The 21,327-nt window shown below is 44.1% G+C and overlaps 1 protein-coding gene across 13 annotated transcripts in view; it reads right to left on the bottom strand.

Moving 5' to 3' along the window:
• lama2 (laminin, alpha 2) overlaps nucleotides 1-21,327 on the bottom strand; it is a 140,415-nt gene that overhangs the window by 26,902 nt on the left and 92,186 nt on the right. For 10 of the 13 annotated variants that reach the window (XM_036975718.1, XM_036975723.1, XM_036975720.1 and 7 more), the window contains 8 exons: nucleotides 14,975-15,093; nucleotides 14,570-14,687; nucleotides 13,729-13,863; nucleotides 12,549-12,673; nucleotides 12,381-12,467; nucleotides 12,034-12,227; nucleotides 3,358-3,500; nucleotides 2,299-2,397 (listed from right to left, as the gene is read on the bottom strand). In XM_036975718.1, the coding sequence (XP_036831613.1) occupies nucleotides 2,299-2,397; nucleotides 3,358-3,500; nucleotides 12,034-12,227; nucleotides 12,381-12,467; nucleotides 12,549-12,673; nucleotides 13,729-13,863; nucleotides 14,570-14,687; nucleotides 14,975-15,093 (1,020 nt within the window). The remainder of the gene's footprint in view (nucleotides 1-2,298; nucleotides 2,398-3,357; nucleotides 3,501-12,033; nucleotides 12,228-12,380; nucleotides 12,468-12,548; nucleotides 12,674-13,728; nucleotides 13,864-14,569; nucleotides 14,688-14,974; nucleotides 15,094-21,327) is intronic. The other 3 variants (XM_036975724.1, XM_036975725.1, XM_036975729.1) reach the window with 1 other exon arrangement.

Here is a 21,327-nt window from a genome sequence, read left to right as displayed (position 1 = left end):
ACACCATTATCCCAGAAACCCTAGACCCACTCCAATTTGCATACCGCCCCAACAGATCCACAGATGATGCCATCTCTATTGCACTCCACACTGCCCTTTCACACCTGGACAAAAGGAACACCTATGTGAGAATGCTATTCATTGACTACACCTCAGCGTTCAACACCATAGTGCCCTCAAAGCTCATCACTAAGCTAAGGACCCTGGGACTAAACACCTCCCTCTGCAACTGGATCCTGGACTTTTTTACTTAACACTTATTTTTCTTAAAACTGCATTGTTGGTTAAGAGCTTGTAAGTAAGCATTTCACTGTAAGGTGAAATTGTATGTATATGTATGTACTGTTGTATTTGGCGCATGTGACAAATACAATTGGATTTGATTGATTATTGCAGGTGTAGAGTAATGCTTGTTTTTGTGTTGCTCTACAACATCCATAGAGTACGACCCTGCATCACACAGGAAGCGGTACAGGTCCTAATCCAGGCACTTCATCTCCCGTCTGCACTACTGCAACTCGCTGTTGGCTGAGCTCCCCGCTTGTGCCATTAAACCCCTGCAATTTATCAGGAACGCTGCAGTCCGACCTGGTGTTCAACCTTCCCAAGATCTCCCATGTCATCCCGCTCCACCGCACACTCCACTGGCTTCCAGTCGAAGCTCGCATCAATTACAAGACTATGGTACTTGCCTATGGAGCAGCAAGAGGTACTGCCCCCTCCCTACCTTCAGGCTATGTTCAAACCCTACACCTCTGGTCTCTTGGCCCTCTCCTACGGGAGGGCATCTCCCGCTCAGCCCAGTCAAAGCTATTCTCTGTCCTGGTACACCAATGGTGGAAAAGCAGAAGCTAGGACAGCAGAATCCCTGCCCATCTTCCGAAAACATCTGAAACCCTACCTCTTCAAAGAGTATCTTAAATAATCCCACAGCACCCCCCTTCGGATCCCCTCCTCAAAAAATATGTTTTGTGAACTAAAACTGTCACTTAACCCCCCCCCACTAGCACCGACTTTGCTGATAGTTGCTTTATGGAGGAAAAATGTACTTACTATGACTTAGATATATGGTTGTCTCACCCAGCTATCTTGGACTAACTGTATGGTGCTCTGGACAAGAACGTCTGCAACATGACTAAAATCTAAATGGTATATTCATAGTTGATATTTCCGCCTATTGTATCTGTGTGTTTACAGGCCTATATTTCCAAGATGCATGAAAATATCCTAATGCTGTTTGTTTGTGTATTTAGGGCAGACAACTGCCTACTTATATTCCACATTTTAGCAATATCAGAGCGTGCGATATTTGGTTACATGACCAACCCCTCCTCCAGCAACATAACGAAGTGGTCTTGAATGCCTATTGAGTTATGAGGACAGAATCAGGGAAAACATCAATGTCAGAATGTATTTCTTTTTCTGTCAGAAAAAGGAGAAGTACATGTCTTTTACAGAGTGTGGATGGTTTGTTGTTAACAGAGAAAGCTCGATCCAAGGATATTTTGATCAGCTTTAATAATGCACATAAATTGTGGCTTCTAGCAATGTAATTATCTGCATCCTTTCCAATCCCCCATATACGTATATATATATATATATATTTTTTTTTTTTGTATTTTTGTAAATATATTAAATATATTTTCCTTCTTTATTATTTTCCCGTAACCCTACCACCCCTCCCCTAATTGGGGTAAACTAATAGACAACAATACTTAGGCTTATACTTTTAGCTTACACATACTACAGTATATACATTTTACAGACACAGTATATTTATTCTATGTTCTCAGACACAAAGAAAACCTTGCTGGAACCGGTATCTCAAAGTTAAATAGAAAAGTATTCATCTGTTTTCAGTCCTCGGGTTCCTGTCCTCACTTGAAGATGATATCTTTCTTTTAATGACAGATTCGTTTGAAAAAAAGAAACAAAACAATCTATCGTCGTAATGCTCACTTTTTTTGTGACTGTTTTTTGTGACTTTTTTTGTGACGTATGACCTAACATCAATCAAAATATTGATTGACTAACCTTGTCATTCCAATTGTTTTTAGAAAATAAATAAAAACCTTCACTCACAACTGCCTATATCTTTCACACTAATTATTGTATACGTACATACAAGGCTGTCTTTTGACGGCTTTATGAATTGGGATGGTCCAGTTTCAGTTGACCCCTTTACTAGACTCTGATGAGGGAGCCAGGACAGCCACATAGTGGCCACAGGGACAGTAGTGCCCTCCCCTGGGAACTCAGGAGTGGACAGTGTCAGCCTGGCCTGAGTGTCCTACCTACCCGACTCAGCAGATCGTCCATCTCTGTCACCAGGCTGCCCAGGTTACTGTCGGCCAGCTGCAGGCGCCTCTCCGGCGAATTCTGTGGCGAGAGCATGTGCTGTGTGGAAGACACACACACACACACACACACACACACACACACACACGAACACACACACACACACACACGCAGGGGAGAATGTCAGAATGGGGCATTAGGCAGAAAGGTCATCTACTGTTTAAATCACCATGGGTCTGGGGAGTGAGGTGTGAGCAGAGCCTCGATACCCTGTATTTAACCATCCACCCCAGCCCAATTCATCAGTGTTATGCCAGTAGGGCTCCTGCCAGACATCTCCTCACAGGCCTATAAGAAGCAGAGCACCAGCAGCTGGAAAAGGGCATCTAGCTCAGTGGACTCCAAAAACGCAGCTTGAGCCAATGATCTGGCTTTCCACATGAGGGTAGCAATCAAGTGATGTCTTCATTGGCCCCCCTCACGATGCCCTTTAGTAATAATCTGCATCTTTGTTGTGCCTTATATCTCCAGCTCCATCTCCTCTGCTTTCCGAGGATTTGAGGGAAATGCACTATTGTTATCGCACCGCTGAGATGCGTTTGAATGCCACTGTTTGTGTAATATATCACTGTTATATCACTGTTACAGAGTGTGGTGTTTGTGTCTTTGTTCTTTGTGTGTGAGAGAGAGGTGGATGCCGTTAGCTGAACGGAGTGGAGCTATGGCATTGTCTGGAGGGGATATGAGGAGTGTTTGAAACCGGGGTGTGAGTCGGGCTCCACGTCCCCGCCTGAGACACTAACAGCTGAGAGATATTTACACAGCACCTTGTCCATGTGGGCAACTTAATCACAACTGATTCTGTTCATCTTAGCAATTCAGTCAGGTACTCACTAGTGTGAGTAAACAGACACGCCAAATTGAATGTAGGCCTCCAGAGACAAACTTGATCTTAGGAATCTAGATATCATAGATTTGTCTAATACAGGAATATTGTAGTACTCGCTCTTTGGAGCGAAGGTGAACACTAAAGGAAGTGTTTGGGTGCCTTCTATTCACCTTGAGTTCCTGCGTCATGTTCTCAAACCGATAGAGGACTTTGTAGGGCGGTGGCAGAGGGGTGGTGAGGTTGACACTGGTGATGATACGATGCAGTCTATCCATATCTCTGATGAGGAGCCCGGCACAGTCATCATCGCAGGCTGTAACACACCCACACCCCCCCCCCCACACACACACACACACACACCGACATCAACACGCACACCGACATCAACACGCACACACACACACACCATGGCAGTTAGAAACCTCTAATGACGAGTGGTCTCTAATGACACCAATTAAAACCATTAGAGAGCGTTCAGGCTCGTTCAGAGAATCAAATAATAATCCCAGCTAACGTGTGTGGTCAGGGCACTGAGCTCTGAAGCTGTGTGTGGGTGTGTATATGGGGGACACTGGGACAGTCTCTCATTGGGACACCAAAACACTCTACTTGGGGTCAAAGGGGCAACCCCAAGGGCATGGGGATGCTAATGGTAGCTTGTTGCCTGGCAACATCTCTACCAAAGGGACATGTACTGTCACGCATGAAAAAATACTAATTTACTATATTTACTATATATTACTATATATATATATACTACAGCACTTACTATAGAATTCTGTAGTAAATTTTAGTATACTGTAGAATACTATATTACACACTGTAGTATCCCTTGATCATGTGTAGTACTTACTATAGAATGTAGTAGTATACTGTAGAATAGTATAATAAATACTACAGTAATGTCTGCAAAAACACTACAATCTGCAAAAACACTACACTTTTTTAGTAAACACTACAGTATTTAATTTGGGTATACCTTGCCCATTCCAGTTCTCCATATCCCAATTTGTGCCACCCGTAAGTGAGAAACTTTACATGCCAAGTATATACCATATATTGTGTTCCCTACAGGTTATAGAAAAAAGCAGAAGCTCTGAACTATCTGTTTAGACCCCAGTCCTACCTGCCTACAGTTTATGGAAAATGTGCTATTTTTGTATTTTCCAGTAGGCCTCCACTTCTATGTCAAAGATAGTCAAACAAAAACACTATAGTAAATACTATAGTAATGTCTGCAAAAACACTACAGTAAATACGACAGTAAACTACAATATGTAAAAATATTACATAAATTACTACAGTATATACTACAGTTTTATTTTACTACAGAATTTATTCTATAGTTACCTATGAATACTACAGTATACTACAATAAATACATGCCCACAAAAACATTACAGGGGATACTACAGTAAAGTCTGCAAAAATTATACTGTGAATACTATAGTATTTATACCATAGTATACTATACACTTTCATGTGGGGTATGTACAAGGGCGACTATGTTAGCACTGGAAAAGAGGACAAAGTCTAGGAGAAGTGCTTTTTAAATCTGAGCGACATGGTGGAACGGGTTGAACCCCAGCTTCCTCCTCCTTCACCTTGTTTAGTTTAGTTTCATCCCATTCCCCCACACACACCAGCGCTCTTTCAAAAGACACAACCACTCTTTGAAAACCCTTCAAGGTAGCCGTCCTCTATCCTCTACGCTTTAGGCTTTGGAGAATCCTAGAGTTTCTGTGCTGGTTTGAGATTAGACAGGAGAAGCACTGGGGGAAGGGATCTCGAGCGTGAAATTTAACACAGTGTGAAACGGCTTTTGGCAGCCCATTATGAGTGTTCGACATGCCACAAGCGACGAGAAACAAAACACACACAGTACACACACGCACACACACCACTACAATCAACAAGCCATGTGTGAATTTATCATATTCTTCGAATTTCTCCTGAATTTTGCCACATAAAAAATGAGTTGAGAAATTAACATGTCAGAAAATGATTTTTTTTATAGACCCGCTGTTATAAAGGAGGAAGGCCTGACAATCCACACAGTAAGATAGCACACATCCTGTGAATGTGAGAGTTTGTCATAAAACACTCCAAAATGCACACACTGCATGAAATACATGCAAATCCTGTTACCCTCCCCAAAGGCAAGACAACATGCAGCCAATCAGTTTCACCTGAATCATCTGACATACTGTATCTAACAAGCAATGGACTCCTACCATCACTGCTTCAGGAAACCTGCTAGAGTCCATGACTGGGAACAGTTAGACATTATTTCAGATAGTCAGCTTGCCAGGTTAGTTGGCACCGTAGCCTACAGAATTGTATCTAAAACATACAGTACAATTCATTGCCTGAAGTATGATAACATGTAGTCTCAAAGAAATTACAATAATTCAAGCGCAAACAATGTTACAAATGAACCTTTCATAACTTCGACTTATTTTTTGACAAATATAGTGACCACCATCTTTGTTTACTTTGGGATTGGCGGTTGGGATAACATGTTGTCTGCCGTGGGATATATATAATATAGCCTGTAGTACATTGTCTCCCTCGGCATTGCCAATTGCTCAAAGCAAATGATCGGATTTGCTGTGCTATGCTAAATCTGAATTATTAACATTGGGGGAGCTTAACCTGGATTGGTTGATACCAGTATCAGATAAACTGAAAGATATTTGCACTGAGCTAAATTGAACTCAACTGATAACTAAACCAACCTGCCCCAACCTGCCCTGAAAAATCTACTCTTTCTGACAAACGCCCCTCATAAGTATACAGCCATTGGAATCTTTGCTAACGAGCTCAGTGACCGTCGTCTGCATTAGAGATACTAAACTAACAACATTTTGTTTGCGCATTATTACAAAAATACATTTTTGAACTTTCAATAAGCAACATTTCCTGTATGACCTGGGGTTGCATGATTGGGTGTGTCCTCTCTTTTTAACTCTGCTGCAGATAAGCATGCCCCATATAAAAGATTAAGGGTAAAGGGCAGATCTAACCCATGGTTTATGCATGAATTGTCTGAAAGATTTGATGAAATAAACTTAGCTTGGGCTAAGGCTACTAATGACTGATTCTATCTCTGACTAGCAGTCCTTTAGGCATTTGAGAAATAGATGTCTTACTCTGGTTAGAAAAGTCAACATTCTTCTTGAATTGTGTATCTGAAAGTGGTGAAAATTCCAGCTAAATTCTGGAAAGTGGTAAAAATGTAATTCCACCTCCTCATTACCCCAGCAGGTTATGACAGCCTCTGGTACCATAACAGACAAAAATGAAAGTTGTGGTGCTTTTTATAACCATTAGGCCTCAGCTGGCCACCTATTTGAAATAATATTTTTTGAAAATACCTCAAGTTCCACTAAAGAAAGTCCTTTATACACCTCTACACAGATAGCAGAGAATGATGCACTTCCAGGCACTCACTCTTAAAAAAAGTGAACCATTTTATGTCAATGCTGTACTTGTACTAAGTGACTTGCAAAAAATGTATGTACAAAAATTCACAGGAGATGAATAGCTTGATCCCTTTTTACTGCAGCTTTCTGCCCCCACCATTATATAACCTTTAACCCACTTTTTTTATTCAAAAATTGCTTCTGGCGCTATCTCTAAGATCTGGAAGGCGACACATGTCCTCCCCCTTCACAAAGGCCTTCTGACGTAGATAACTTTTGCCCATACTTTTGCCCATACTTTTGCCCACTTTTGCCCATATCTAGCACTGTTTCAGCAGCTACACTTGCCTTTGATACTGTCAACCATCACCTACTCATTCCAGGGGTCTTGCAATTGGTTTGGGAACTATCTGTCAGACAGGACACCATGTGTGCTTTCTGATGGTGTCAAGGTACCTTGATATTACTAAAGGTGTCCCGCAAGGGTAGATTTCAGGACCTGTTTTCTTTACTATTTATATAAATAATACTGGTCTATCTGCAAAAACCTGTAACATTCATCTGTATGCTATTGACCCTACCGCTGACCAGCTGCAATCTGATTTTGTTGCCTTGCAGAAAGCCCTTGTTGATTTGAAATTGATACTTAACACAGGAAAAACTGAATGCATGTCTAATTCTCTTAGAAATATTTCAGATGGTTTACACACAGATGGCATTGGAGGATTTTCTCTTTGAGCAGGTTCCTGTCCTTAAATATCTGGGATTTTGGATTGACAAACATTTGAAGTTTAAAAAACATATGGATGAGCTTGTTAAGAAGCTGAGATTTAAAGTAGGCTTCTTTTATAGAACTACATCATGCCTCTCTAAACAGCAGGAAACAGGTTGTACAAGCAACCTTCCTGCCAGATCTTGATTATGGTGGCACCTTTAATCAGAATGCAGCAGCCACTAACCTAAAAACCTTGGATGCAGTGTACCATAGCGCACTTCGCTTTATCACAGGTGACAGGTTTAATACTCGCTGCACCCTTATTCAGAAGGTCAGCTGGCCCTCTCTAAATTTCCGTAGATCACTTAATTTCTCCTTTTTTGTTAACAAAGCTCTGCTGCACAAGCTTCCAACATACACTACATTACCAAAAGTATGTGGACATCTGCTCGTCCAACATCTCAGTCCCAAATCATGGGCATTAATATAGAGTTGGCCCCCCCCTTTGCTGCTATAACAGCCTCCACTCTTCTGGAAAGGCTTTCCATTAGATGTCGGAACATTGCTGCAGGGACTTGCTTCCATCCAGCCACAAGACCATTAGTGAGGTCGGGGAATGATGTAGGGCGATTAGGCCTGGCTCACAGTCTGCGTTCCAATTCATCCCAAAGGTGTTAGATGGGGTGGAGGTCAGGGCTCTGTGCAGGCCAATTAAGTTCTTCCACACCAGTCTTGACAAACCATTTCTTTATGGACCTCGCTTTGTGCAAGTGGGCATTGTCATGCTGAAACAGGAAGGACCTTCCCCAAACTGTTGCCACAAAGTTGGAAGCACAGAATATATATATAATATCATTGTATGCTGTAGCGTTAAGATTTCGCTTCACTGGAACTAAGCTGAACCATGAAAAACAGCCAAAGACCAATATTCCTCCTCCACCAAACTTTACAGTTGGCACTATGCATTTGGGCAGGTAGCGTTCTCTTGAAATCCGGCAAACCCAGATTTGTCCATCGGACTGCCAGATGGTGCAGCGTGATTCATCACTCCAGAGAACGCGTTTCCCATGCTCCAGAGTCCAATGGCGGCGAGCTTTACACCACTCCAGCTGTTGCTTGGCATTGCGCAGGGTGATATTAGGCTTGTGTGCGGCTGCTCGGTCATTGAAACCCATTTCATGAAGCCCCCGACAAACAGTTATTCTGCTAACGTTGCTTCCAGAGGCAGTTTGGATCTCGGTAGTGTGTTGCAACTGAGGAAAGGTGGTTTTTACACGTTACTCATTACTCGTTACTCAAGGCCCTTCTACTGCCAGTGTTTGTCTATGGAGATTGCACAGCTGTGTGCTTGGTTCTATACACCTGTGTCAGCAATGGGTGTGGCTGAAATAGCCGAATCTATCCATTTGAAGTGCTTGGTTCTATACACCTGTGTCAGCAATGGGTGTGGCTGAAATAGCCGAATCTATCCATTTGAAGGGGTGTCCACATACTTGTATATACACTACCGTTCAAAAGTTTGGGGTCACTTAGAAATGTTGTTGTTTTTTAAAGAAAAGCACATTTTTGTCCATTAAAATAACATCAAATCGATCAGAAATACAGTGTAGACATTGTTAATGTTGTAAATGACTATTGTAGCTGGAAACGGCTAATTCTTTATGGAATATCTACATAGGCGTACAGAGGTCCATTATCAGCAATCATCACTCCTGGGTTCCAATGGCACGTTGTGTTAGCTAATCCAAGTTTATCATTTTAAAAGGCTAATTGATCATTACAAAACCCTTTTGCAATTATGTAAGCACATCTGAAAACTGTTGTTCTCATTAAAGAAGCAATACAACTGGCCTTTTTCTGAGAAATGAAGGCTATTCCATGTGAGTAATTGCCAAGAAACTGAAGATAGTATAGACTCAGAGCTAGAAAATGGTATATCATACACGTATTATACAGAGTAATTCTGCTTTGAAAGTTGCTAAACTTGTAACCTCACTTTTGAGAAAATGTCCCTTGAATGTTTTGGTACCTACTGGAGAGCTCACCTTTGTCTACACCCATTCAGCATCGTTCACACCATTTTAAGCTTTAGCCCCACCCATCTCTTTAAGGATTCACATGTGAGGCTATGTACCAAATATTTCAAAACTAAAGGCTGGCTTATACTACGGGTGTGTTCGTAAATTTAACGGGTGTGTTCATTAACTTAATCTGGAGTGCCAGAGTGTGCTCTGGGCGTTTATAAACTGAGAGTTGTCAGATTGTCCGTTCGTTAATTCAGAGCATTTCGCTCTCGCAGCGTTCAGAGCGCTCACACTGGACGCTCTGGGTGAAAAGTAGGGTTGATCCAAGAATTCGGACTTACAACAGCAGTCAAGCACCCGAGCTAACTGGCTAACATTGGCTAGCTTGCTAGCTTATTCCAGACACAAATAAGATAACAGCTCCCTGACCATTTTACACGCCCTAGCAGAGCTGGTTATGCTGTTTTTATGTTATCCAGAGCGTTGGTGACTGCAACTGTGCTGCTGGAAACAATTTAATTACACTTTTTTGGTAACGTTTACTGATACCGGCCATACGCAACGGGTGTTGCGCTTTCGTAAATTCGTCAGTTATTCTGCGCTCTGGCACACTCAGACAAGAGTACTCTGAAATCGGAATAGATAGCCAGAGCTAATTTACCAGCTACGTCTATCGACAGTTGTTGCAGTGACATCATAAACAATCTATTGAAATAATTACTTGCATAGTGAAGTCTTTTGTTTAGACATGTAGCTAGCTAGCTAAACAATGAACCATAATCCCAACTCATAAAGTTACTACTATGCATGAATCTGCAGGGAGATAACCAACCAGGTTCAATGTTAGCTAGCTAACATTAGGCTATAACTAGCAATGCTAATGGCTCTGAGATACGAATAATATTACTACACAGATCATATATGTAATGTTAAATTAGAAATGTGTAATAACGGAAAATGTCGCTAGCTAGACTCTCTTGGATGGACATATCTCCCTATCTGTCACGGGTGCCATGGTTTCCCCTAGTTTGAAGATGTAATCCGGAAACAGGTGTTTAATACAACAGTGTGTTGTCTTTTCGACCCATTCTGCATATTTGCAATCAAACGCCAGAATCTCCTTAGCTATCATACTCTAATTCCACTGATTTCAAAACTCGGTCCTCCAGAAAGTGGAGAGCAACACTTACGCAGATCTACTACCTGATATCTTTCAAAAAAGCATCGTTAGAAAGGATTACCTACACATACTGACCACCTCATAATATAGACAGACGCTGCTACATGGCAGACCAATCCAAACTCATCTCTCGGCATGTCCAGCCCACTCAATATCTCAGCCAATCATGGCTAGCGGGAAGGTTACTGATTTTTTCCTTGGCTAAACCAACTAGGCTCGTACTTGAACAACTGTAATCATATTTGCAGATGGCATACAAGTTTGTTAATAAGGCACACGAAAGTTCACATGTTCCAGAAGGCATTTCTGCCCAAAAACGCATTTTGATAAAGAAATGTAAGTTTACGTTCAAATGGCTCTCCTGTGAAGTAGTAACGCGCGACATACGCCTAGTTTCCTGAAACAAGTCACATACTGCAGGGCCTATATTTGAGAGATATAAGAAAGCTCAGTTTATTTAATTTTTTTACCCATATTTAACTTTTTGGGGCACTAAACTACTTTCATAAATATTTCCATAAATTATTTTAACTGGTACCGGGCTACCTTCAGACGAGTCTTGTGAAGCTTGTGGGCTTTCTAGAGCAAAACAGCCAACATGTACGTGTTCACCAGAGTCTCATCTAGCCATAAAGGGGTCATATTATACCGTTCGGAGGCTACAGACGTTTTTGTGAGAAGACACATTTTCAAGATGTCTCCTGGTCTGACAAACACCGCTGTCGCTCTGCCACAGCTCATGCAAAACAACTGATATCTCTAGCTTAAACAGATTTTTATGGGGATTTTTTTACAATGCAAATTAGATTTACGCGGGGCACGGACGTCGACTCAAAAACAAGGTACCAAACCCGCTCACAAGGTTTGTTAACTCTTAAGGTCCCTAGGTAAATCAGCCTTTATGTTTGGAATCATTTACCATCCTCATTACATCTTGATTCTCTGGTGCCAATAGGGCAGTTTAGAACGCTGATGAGGAACACATTCACAGAGGTTTGTGAGTGTTTTGGTTGATTGCAATAACTTATTTGTGTTGTTGAAATGTAGTGTATCTGTTGTATGTTGTGGTGTATTTTTTGTTGTTGCTGTTTTATTGAATTGATTTGAGAATTGTTTGTTCTCAGGGCACCATTAAGAATGAGACCCTGGCCTCAATTGGGTTCCCCTGAATAAATAAATAATAATAATTTGTAAAAAATCACTACAAAGTCTTTGAATTCAATAATCTCTAAATTCCCTCTTATGAAGATTATAATCCTCAAGAAGGCCTGGATAACTAAGCAGTTTTACAACTGTCCCCTAAGTAATTTCCTACCACTTTAGACTCACATAAAAGGTTAAAAAAAATAAAAAAAAATAAAAAGGATAAGTCTAGAATATTGAATGAACAAAAAACAACCAAGAAAGTCCTACAAAGAAACCTTGCTGATTTTCTGTACTAGTAATTGTGTTTGTGTGTGTATTGAAAACAGTGCCATAGTAAGTTATATTAGTATACGTACACACAATCCCAGAGGGCCCACACACATGCCTCTCCATGCACTGGCTGCAGGTGCGTCCAGTGGCCCCGGGCCGGCAGTGGCACTGGCCTGAGCGGGGGTCACACGGTTGGGGCCACGCCCCGTACGGGTCACACTTACACTCCTCACACTTCCCGCCGGGGGCACGGGGGTCGCCATGGTAACCCGTGGCACATCTAGAGGAGCGACAACAGGGTTTAGTGTAGATAACTAACAGAAAGTGATGTTCAGTTAGCAATGTGGGGCGGCAAGGTCCCTGATGAGGTGAGTTCAGTATGATTCACAAAGAGCATGTTGGGGTTTGTAAATGTTGAGGAGTGAGTTTGTACCTCTCACAGTACTTTCCCTCATAGCCCTCAGGGCAGGCAGTACAGTGGTAGTCGTTGAATCCCTCTGTTACACAGGTAGGGCTGAAACTGAGAGAACGAGAGAGCTACAGATTAGAGCTGCTTTATTGTACAGTAGTAGAGCCATGCACCTGTGTCTCTGTGACCTACTTGTTCTCATGGTTGGTGAGGGGGCAGGCACAGGGCTTGCAGTCGTCAGGTCTGCCCCTCACTACACCATAGTATCCTGGGGCACAGCGTTCACACCTGTCCCCCTCTGTGTCGTGCTGGCAGTTCTGTAGAGAAGACACCCGTCCCTTCACTAATATCATATCCACATTCACAACCATTCACTTCAAATAGGCTACACCTGCAGAATCAAACTAAAACCCAGTGGCTGTCGAGGTGGAGGGTGGATGTATTTTAGCTGTTGTTTTGAAGTGAGGGCCCTTCCAGAGTGTGAGCTCTGTCAGCCCATAGCTGTTTTCCTCTCCTCTCTCAACCACTCTGCTCTGAGAAAAAGTGCCAAACTGACAATTGAGAGAGGCAATACTAATCAGTCAGCGGAAGTTGCGGCCTACTGAGCCGTGGTATTCCAAAGACGTTCATTAACTTCCTGTGTACCTCAATTAACCAAATTACGCTGTACAAACTCATTTAACATTTTCAATTTGCCTGCTCCGTAAAATGCAAATGATATTGTTATTAGCACAAATACAAATGAAAGCTGGGATTGCTTTGACAACATAGAGTTCCAGTTCCACACTATAACACGAGGCAGGGCTGGCTTCCATGTGCTCTAGGGGAAGATTTGGGAAGCAGAGAATAAGAGCTTTGTTGGTCATTAACTTGACCAAAAGGCCCTGTTTTATATTTGAAGGGCACATTATGTTCCACATTAAACAGCATGGACTTCTCTCTAGCGTAACATCTCTGTTAGTATTTCCAAGTCAAATCTACCCCAGACACTAACCTATGCTCTACTTCCTGGTGGCAGTGGACCATGTGGCCAATCAAATTGCTTCTGAACAAATCTGCTGATCCTCTACACTTGGAGAAAGTGCAACTGTTTAGACTGAGAGCTGGTTTGAAAACCAGGGGAGCTGAGAAGATAGAGGATAAAAGGAGGAGAGTTTTTCATTGGCTAGATAAAGGTCTGGGCTGATGTAAATGTGAAACTGAGTTGAAAAGTAAAGCGTTGGGCTAATTACCCATCTATGGCAGAGAGTAGAGTAGAGTAGAGTAGAGTAGAGTAGAGTGGGCGGGTATGGGTGCAATCACAGGGCAGCCTGCCAACCAGTGCCAACAACACCCTTCTCCTCAGGTCATGGGGACTTTGTAAAGACCTTACCTGGCAGATGGATGTCTCTGGGTCACAGGCCTCACTGTGCCTGTTGCACTGGCACTGCGCACAGCTCCCAATGCCTGCTCTGGAGGCTGCGCCACCGCTGCGGGCAGACAGGCGGTAAAACCCGGCCCCACATTCCTGCCGATGGGCGAAACAGAGACAGACACACGGTTACTGGTTAGGCTGTTACACCCCCCCCCCCCCCGAGCCGCTCACGGTAGTGCCAGGCTCCACTGGAGCTCCAACGAGACACACGTACTGAGAATTAATCGGGTCAATTTGAGAAGCCATCTGTTCCCAGCAAACACGATAAACGCCTGTTTAAAAATACTTTATTAACTATGTGGCAGCTTCAAATACGTGCCATCTGTCTGGTTTGTTTATAGCCACCTTTATGAGGAATCCAGTAGGAGACACATCAGTAACACTCAGGTTTGGATGGAAGTTGTCGTAGTAACACAAGAGTTAATTAGGAGTGTATTAGAGCCGCGCTAAAGAGTGGGGGAGCTTTGGATGTGTCTGGATGGAGCTGTGAGAAAGAGAGGGAGAAAGAGAGAGAGAGAGCTGGCAGTTTTGATGAGAAGGATTGTCTTGTGGAGGGTTTCTAACAGCTGTTTCCTCCTGTCTCCATGTCTGTGGCTTTGATTGGACTGTGACTGACTGCCACACACACACACACACACACAAACCACACACACACACCACACACACCACACACACACACACACATACACACATACACACACACACACACACACCTCTCTGATGGATGACCCTGTCGCCATGGCTGATGCTCTGATGGGAGAAACAGAGACACAGCTGTCTCAGTGGCTAGCTAGCTTACCTCGCAGGACAGGCCGGAGTAGCCCAGGGGGCAGTCACACTTCTCTATCTGGTGGGCCCGCTCACTCTCCACGGACGGCCTTCCCTCCTCTGCCACCTCCATAGAAATCTCAGAGATCCTGTGTTTTAGTAGAGAGAGAGATAGAGACAGGGAGTGCGACAGCCATGTGAGCCAATGTCAACGATACAACTATACTTGAAAATGATATGATCAAACGCTATTGCCCCTTGTTCGTTAAATGGAACGAACATGTCACTGTTAAATACAGAGGGTTATCCATGTTAACATGACATGACTAACCTGACCATGACACTAAAAGAAAGAGTGTAGAGTAAACAGCCCTCTAACGGTATGTTTAGGTCTAGCCCATTGTGTGTTCAGACAAAGACAGAGAGGAGAGCTTGCCTGCTGTGTCTCATCATGTTCCCATGGGAAGCCTTGATGAGGACGTAGTCAACATAAAACAGCACGTCCATGAAGTCCTCGCGTGTCATGGCCTTCTTGTCTTCGTACTTCCACTCGTGCTGAAAAGCAAAACATGTTGATGACATCACTGGCATCAAGATCCTATTCAATTACTCGAGAGGCTATGTCATAAACCCTCAAAGTTCCAGAAAGTAGTGAAAATGGCAGCCACCAGTCTAATTGGAATGAATAGCAGTGGTGGCATAATCCTAATTTTACTTATGCAGGAAAATAAAAGTAAGGCATGTGATATATCAGAAATTGTGTAAGATAATTATTTTATATACAGTACCAGTCAAAAGTTTGGACACACCTATTCACTACAGAGTGTCTCTATTTTTACAATTTTCTACATTGTAGAATAATAGGGAAGGCATCAAAACATTGAAATAACACCTACAAAAAAAGTGTTAAATTAACATATATTTTATATTTTAGATTCTTCAAAGTAGCCACCCTGTGTCTTGATGACAGCTTTGCACACTCTTGGCAATTTCTCAACAAGCTTCATGAGGTAGTCACCTGGAATGCATTTCAATTAAAAAGTTAATTTGTGGAATTGTGTTGTGACAAGATAGACAGAAGATTTTGGTAAAAGACCAAGTCCATATTATTGCAAGAACAGCTCAAATAAGCAAAGAGAAACAACATTCCATCATTACTTTAAGACATGAAGGTCAGTCAATGCGGAACATTTCAAGAACTTTGAAGGTTTCTTGTGCAGTCGCAAAAACCATCAAGTGCTAAGTGCTATGATGACACTGGCTCTCATGAGGACCGCCACAGGAAAGGAAGACCCAGAGTTAACTCTGCTGCAGAGAATAAGTTCATTGGAGTTACCAGACTCAGAAATTGCTGCCCAAATAAATGCTTCCTTCTGTTCAAGTAACAGACACATCTCAACATCAACTGTTTAGAAGAGACTGTGTGAATCAGGCCTTCATGGTCAAATTGCTGCAAAGAAACCACTACTAAAGGACACCAATAATAAGAAGAGACTTGCTTGGGCCAAGAAACACAAGCAATGGACATTAGACCGGGGGAAATCTGTCCTTTGGTCTGATGAGTACAAATTTGAGATTTTTGGTTCCAACCGCTATGTCTTTGTGAGACGCAGAGTAGGTGAACGGATGATCTCCGCATGTGTGATTCCCACCTTGAAGCATGGAGGAGGAGGTGTGATGGTGTGGGGGTGCTTTGCTGGTGACACTGTCTGTGATTTATTTAGAAATCAAGGCACACTTAACCAGCATGGCAACCACAGCGATACTGCAGCGATATGCCATCCCATCTGGTTTGCACTTAGTGGGAGTATCATTTGTTTTTGTACAGGACAATGACCCAAAACACACCTCCAGGCTGTGTAAGGGCTATTTGACCAAGGAGAGTGATGGAGTACTGCATCAGATGCCCTGGCCTCCACAATCACCTGACCTCAACCCAATTGAGATGGTTTGGGATGAGTTGGACCGCAGAGTGAAGGAAAAGCAGCCAACAGGTGCTCAGCCTCTCACTCCTCATTCTATTCTGGTTAGAGACAATTTGCGCTGTTCCGTAAAGGGAGTAGTACACAGCATTGTACGAGATCCTCAGTTTCTGGGCAATTTCTCACATGGAATAGCCTTCATTTCTCAGAACAAGAATAGACTGACGAGTTTCAGAATAAAGGTGTTTGTTCCTGGTAATTTTGAGCCTGTAATCGAACCCACAAATGCTGATGCTCCAGATACTCAACTAGTCTCGTGAAGAAGGCCAGTTTTATTGCTTCTTTAATCAGAACAACAGTTTTCAGCTGTGCTAACATAATTGCAAAAGCCTTTTAAAATTATAAACTTGGATTAGCTCACACAACGTGCCACAGGAACACAGGAGTGATGGTTGCTGATAATGGGTCTCTGTACGCCTAAAGTATGTATATACAGTATTCCATACAAAATCCGCAGTTTACAGCTGCAATAATAATTTACAACATTAACAATGTCTACACTGTATTTCTGATCAATTTTATGTTATTGTAATGGACAATTTTTTAAATTTTCTTTCAAAAACATGGACATTTCTAAGTGACCACAAACTTTTGAACGGTAGTGTATGTGGGGACTCCTTCAAGACCGTTGGAAAGCATTCCAGGTGAAGCTGGTGGAGAGAATGCCAAGAGTGTGCAAATCCGTCATCAAGGCTACTTTGGGTGGCTACTTTGAAGAATCTCAAATATATATATTTTTTTGATTTGTTTAAACTTTTTTTGGTTGCTACATGATTCCTTACGAATTATTTCATAGTTTTGATGTCTTCACTATTAAAATAGTCAAAATAAAGAAAAGCCCTGGAATGAGTAGGTATGTTCAAACTTTTGGATGGTACTCTAATTATAAATACAGTTTATACACGTTTTATACACATGTTCGGTATAAATAGCCTCTAAAATATATGCAAACAGACCATAAATGTCTCAAAACATTTTTAATTGGAAAGCTGTTAGTGCTATTATATAATACAATATCACAACCTGTTGCATTTACAACTTGTCTACAGTAAGTCCTATCATCAACTGATTTCAGCCAGTGTATGGCTGTGGATTGACTGCATTGTTTGAATGGAATGTTGGCATAGCTTTGTAGCAAGTACGATCTGTACGCGTAGGCACATTGTCATGTTGTCTTGTCTCTGTCCTTTCCCTTCACCCTGTCTCCCTCTGCTGGTCGTGTCAGGTTACCTTTTCTCCCCTTCTTTCCCCCAGCTGTTCCCTGTCTCCTCCTAACTACCCATTCACCCCGTTCCCCACCTGTTCCCTTTTTCCCTCTGATTAGGTCCCTATATCTCCCTCTGTTTCTGCTCCTGTCCTTGTCGGATTCTTGTTTGTTTGTTTGTGTCATTCATGCCTGAACCAGACCATCGTCGTGTTACTGTAACCTTGTCCTGTCCTGTCGGAATCTGCCTGTCCGTCTGAGCCTACGTTTTGTTTTCGTCATTAAAGTAACTCTGTTTTGTTAATTCGCTTTTGGGTCCTCATTCACGCACCTTAACAGAAGAATCCGACCAAGAATGGACCCAGCGACTTCGGATCCTCTCCACTCAGCCGTCGAGATCCAGGGAGCGATGCTAGGCAGACACGAGCAGGAATTGTCTGCTGCTCGACATGCCGTTGAGACCCTGGCCACCCAAGTCTCCAACCTCACAGAACAGGTTCACCATCTCCGCCTCGATCCACCGGCCACTTCCAGGGCTTTCGAATCTCCGGAGCCCAGAATCAATAACCCGCCGTGTTACTCTGGGGAGCCCACTGAATGCCGCTCGTTCCTCACCCAGTGTGATATTGTGTTTTCTCTCCAGCCCAACACTTACGCCAGGAGCACTGCTCGTGTCGCCTACGTCATATCTCTCCTTACTGGACGGGCTCGTGAGTGGGGCACGGCAATCTGGGAGGCAAGGGCTGAGTGTACTAACCAGTATCAGGACTTTAAGGAGGAGATGATACGGGTTTTTGATCGATCTGTTTTTGGGGAGGAGGCTTCCAGGGCCCTGTCTTCCCTATGTCAAGGCAATCGATCCATAACAGACTACTCTATTGAGTTTCGCACTCTTGCTGCCTCCAGTGGCTGGAACGAGCCGGCTTTGCTCGCTCGTCTTCTGGAGGGTCTCCGCGCAGAGGTAAAGGATGAGATTCTCTCCCGGGAGGTTCCTTCCAGCGTGGATTCCTTGATTGAACTCGCTATTCGCATTGAGCGACGGGTTGATCTTCGTCACCGAGCTCGTGGAAAGGAGCTCGCGTTCTCCGTTGCCCCCCTCTCCGCATCACTACCATCTTCCTCTGCCGGCTCGGGAGCTGAGCCTATGCAGCTGGGAGGTATCCGCATCTCGACTAAGGAGAGGGAACGGAGAATCACCAACCGCCTCTGTCTCTATTGCGGTTCTGCTGGTCATTTTGTCACTTCATGTCCAGTAAAAGCCAGAGCTCATCAGTAAGCGGAGGGCTACTGGTGAGCGCTACTACTCCTGTCTCTCCTTCAAGATCCTGCACTACCTTGTCGGTCCATCTACGCTGGACCGGTTCGTCAGCTTCCTGCAGTGCCTTAATAGACTCTGGGGCGGAGGGCTGTTTTATGGACGAGACCTGGGCTCGGGAACATGACATTCCTCTCAGACAGTTAAGGGAGTCCACTGCCTTGTTCGCCCTGGATGGTAGTCCTCTCCCCAGGATTCAGCGTGAGACGCTACCTTTAACCCTCACTGTTTCTGGTAATCATAGCGAAACCATTTCTTTTTTGATTTTTCGTTCACCTTTTACACCTGTTGTTTTGGGCCATCCCTGGCTAGTTTGTCATAATCCTTCCATTAATTGGTCTAGTAATTCTATCCTCTCCTGGAACGTCTCTTGTCATGTGAAATGTTTAATGTCTGCTATCCCTCCTGTTTCCTCTGTCTCTTCTTCACAGGAGGAGCCTGGTGATTTGACAGGGGTGCCGGAGGAATATCACGATCTGCGCACGGTGTTCAGTCGGTCCAGGGCCACCTCTCTTCCTCCACACCGGTCGTATGATTGTAGTATTGATCTCCTTCCGGGAACCACTCCCCCCCGGGGTAGACTATACTCTCTGTCGGCCCCCGAACGTAAGGCTCTCGAGGATTATTTGTCTGTAGCTCTTGACTCCGGTACCATAGTCCCCTCCTCCTCTCCCGCCGGAGCGGGGTTTTTTTTTGTCAAGAAGAAGGACGGGTCTCTGCGCCCCTGCATAGATTATCGAGGGCTGAATGACATAACAGTTAAGAATCGTTATCCGCTTCCTCTTATGTCTTCAGCCTTCGAGATCCTGCAGGGAGCCAGGTTTTTCACTAAGTTGGACCTTCGTAACGCTTACCATCTCGTGCGCATCAGGGAGGGGGACGAGTGGAAGACGGCGTTTAACACTCCGTTAGGGCACTTTGAATACCGGGTTCTTCCTTTCGGCCTCGCTAACGCTCCAGCTGTCTTTCAGGCATTAGTCAATGATGTCCTGAGAGACATGCTGAACATCTTTGTTTTCGTTTACCTTGACGATATCCTGATTTTTTCACCGTCACTCCAGATTCATCTTCAGCACGTTCGACGTGTCCTCCAGCGCCTTTTAGAGAATTGTCTTTTTGTGAAGGCTGAGAAGTGCACTTTTCATGCCTCCTCCGTCACATTTCTCGGTTCTGTTATTTCCGCTGAAGGCATTAAGATGGATCCCGCTAAGGTCCAAGCTGTCATTGATTGGCCCGCTCCTAAGTCACGCGTCGAGCTGCAGCGCTTTCTCGGCTTCGCGAACTTCTATCGTCGTTTCATCCGTAATTTCGGTCAGGTGGCAGCTCCTCTCACAGCCCTTACTTCTGTCAAGACGTGCTTTAAGTGGTCCGTTTCCGCCCAGGGAGCTTTTGATCTCCTCAAGAATCGTTTTACATCCGCTCCTATCCTTGTTACACCTGACGTCTCTAGACAGTTCGTTGTCGAGGTTGACGCGTCAGAGGTGGGCGTGGGAGCCATTCTTTCTCAGCGCTCCCTCTCTGACGACAAGGTCCACCCATGCGCGTATTTTTCTCATCGCCTGTCCCCGTCGGAACGTAACTATGATGTGGGAAACCGCGAACTGCTCGCCATCCGGTTAGCCCTAGGCGAATGGCGACAGTGGTTGGAGGGGGCGACCGTTCCTTTTGTCGTTTGGACTGACCATAGGAACCTTGAGTACATCCGTTCTGCCAAACGTCTTAATGCGCGTCAGGCGCGTTGGGCGCTGTTTTTCGCTCGTTTCGAGTTCGTGATTTCTTATCGTCCGGGCTCTAAGAACACCAAGCCTGATGCTTTATCTCGTCTCTTCAGTTCTTCAGTAGCCTCCACTGACCCCGAGGGGATTCTCCCTGAGGGGCGTGTTGTCGGGTTGACTGTCTGGGGAATTGAGAGGCAGGTAAAGCAAGCGCTCACTCACACTCCGTCGCCGCGCGCTTGTCCTAGGAACCTTCTTTTCGTTCCCGTTCCTACTCGTCTGGCCGTTCTTCAGTGGGCTCACTCTGCCAAGTTAGCCGGCCACCCTGGCGTTCGGGGTACGCTTGCTTCCATTCGCCAGCGTTTTTGGTGGCCCACCCGGGAGCATGACACGCGTCGTTTCGTGGCTGCTTGTTCGGTCTGCGCGCAGACTAAGTCCGGTAACTCCCCTCCTGCCGGCCGTCTCAGGCCGCTTCCCATTCCCTCTCGACCGTGGTCTCACATCGCCTTAGATTTTGTCACCGGACTGCCTTCGTCAGCGGGGAAGACTGTTATTCTTACGGTTGTCGATAGG

Source organism: Oncorhynchus mykiss, chromosome 4 (assembly GCF_013265735.2).
Source record: "Oncorhynchus mykiss isolate Arlee chromosome 4, USDA_OmykA_1.1, whole genome shotgun sequence".
Taxonomy (NCBI): Eukaryota; Metazoa; Chordata; class Actinopteri; order Salmoniformes; family Salmonidae; genus Oncorhynchus; species Oncorhynchus mykiss.
Note: the sequence above shows the minus strand (reverse complement) of the source record. Positions and strands in the feature narration are given on the sequence as shown.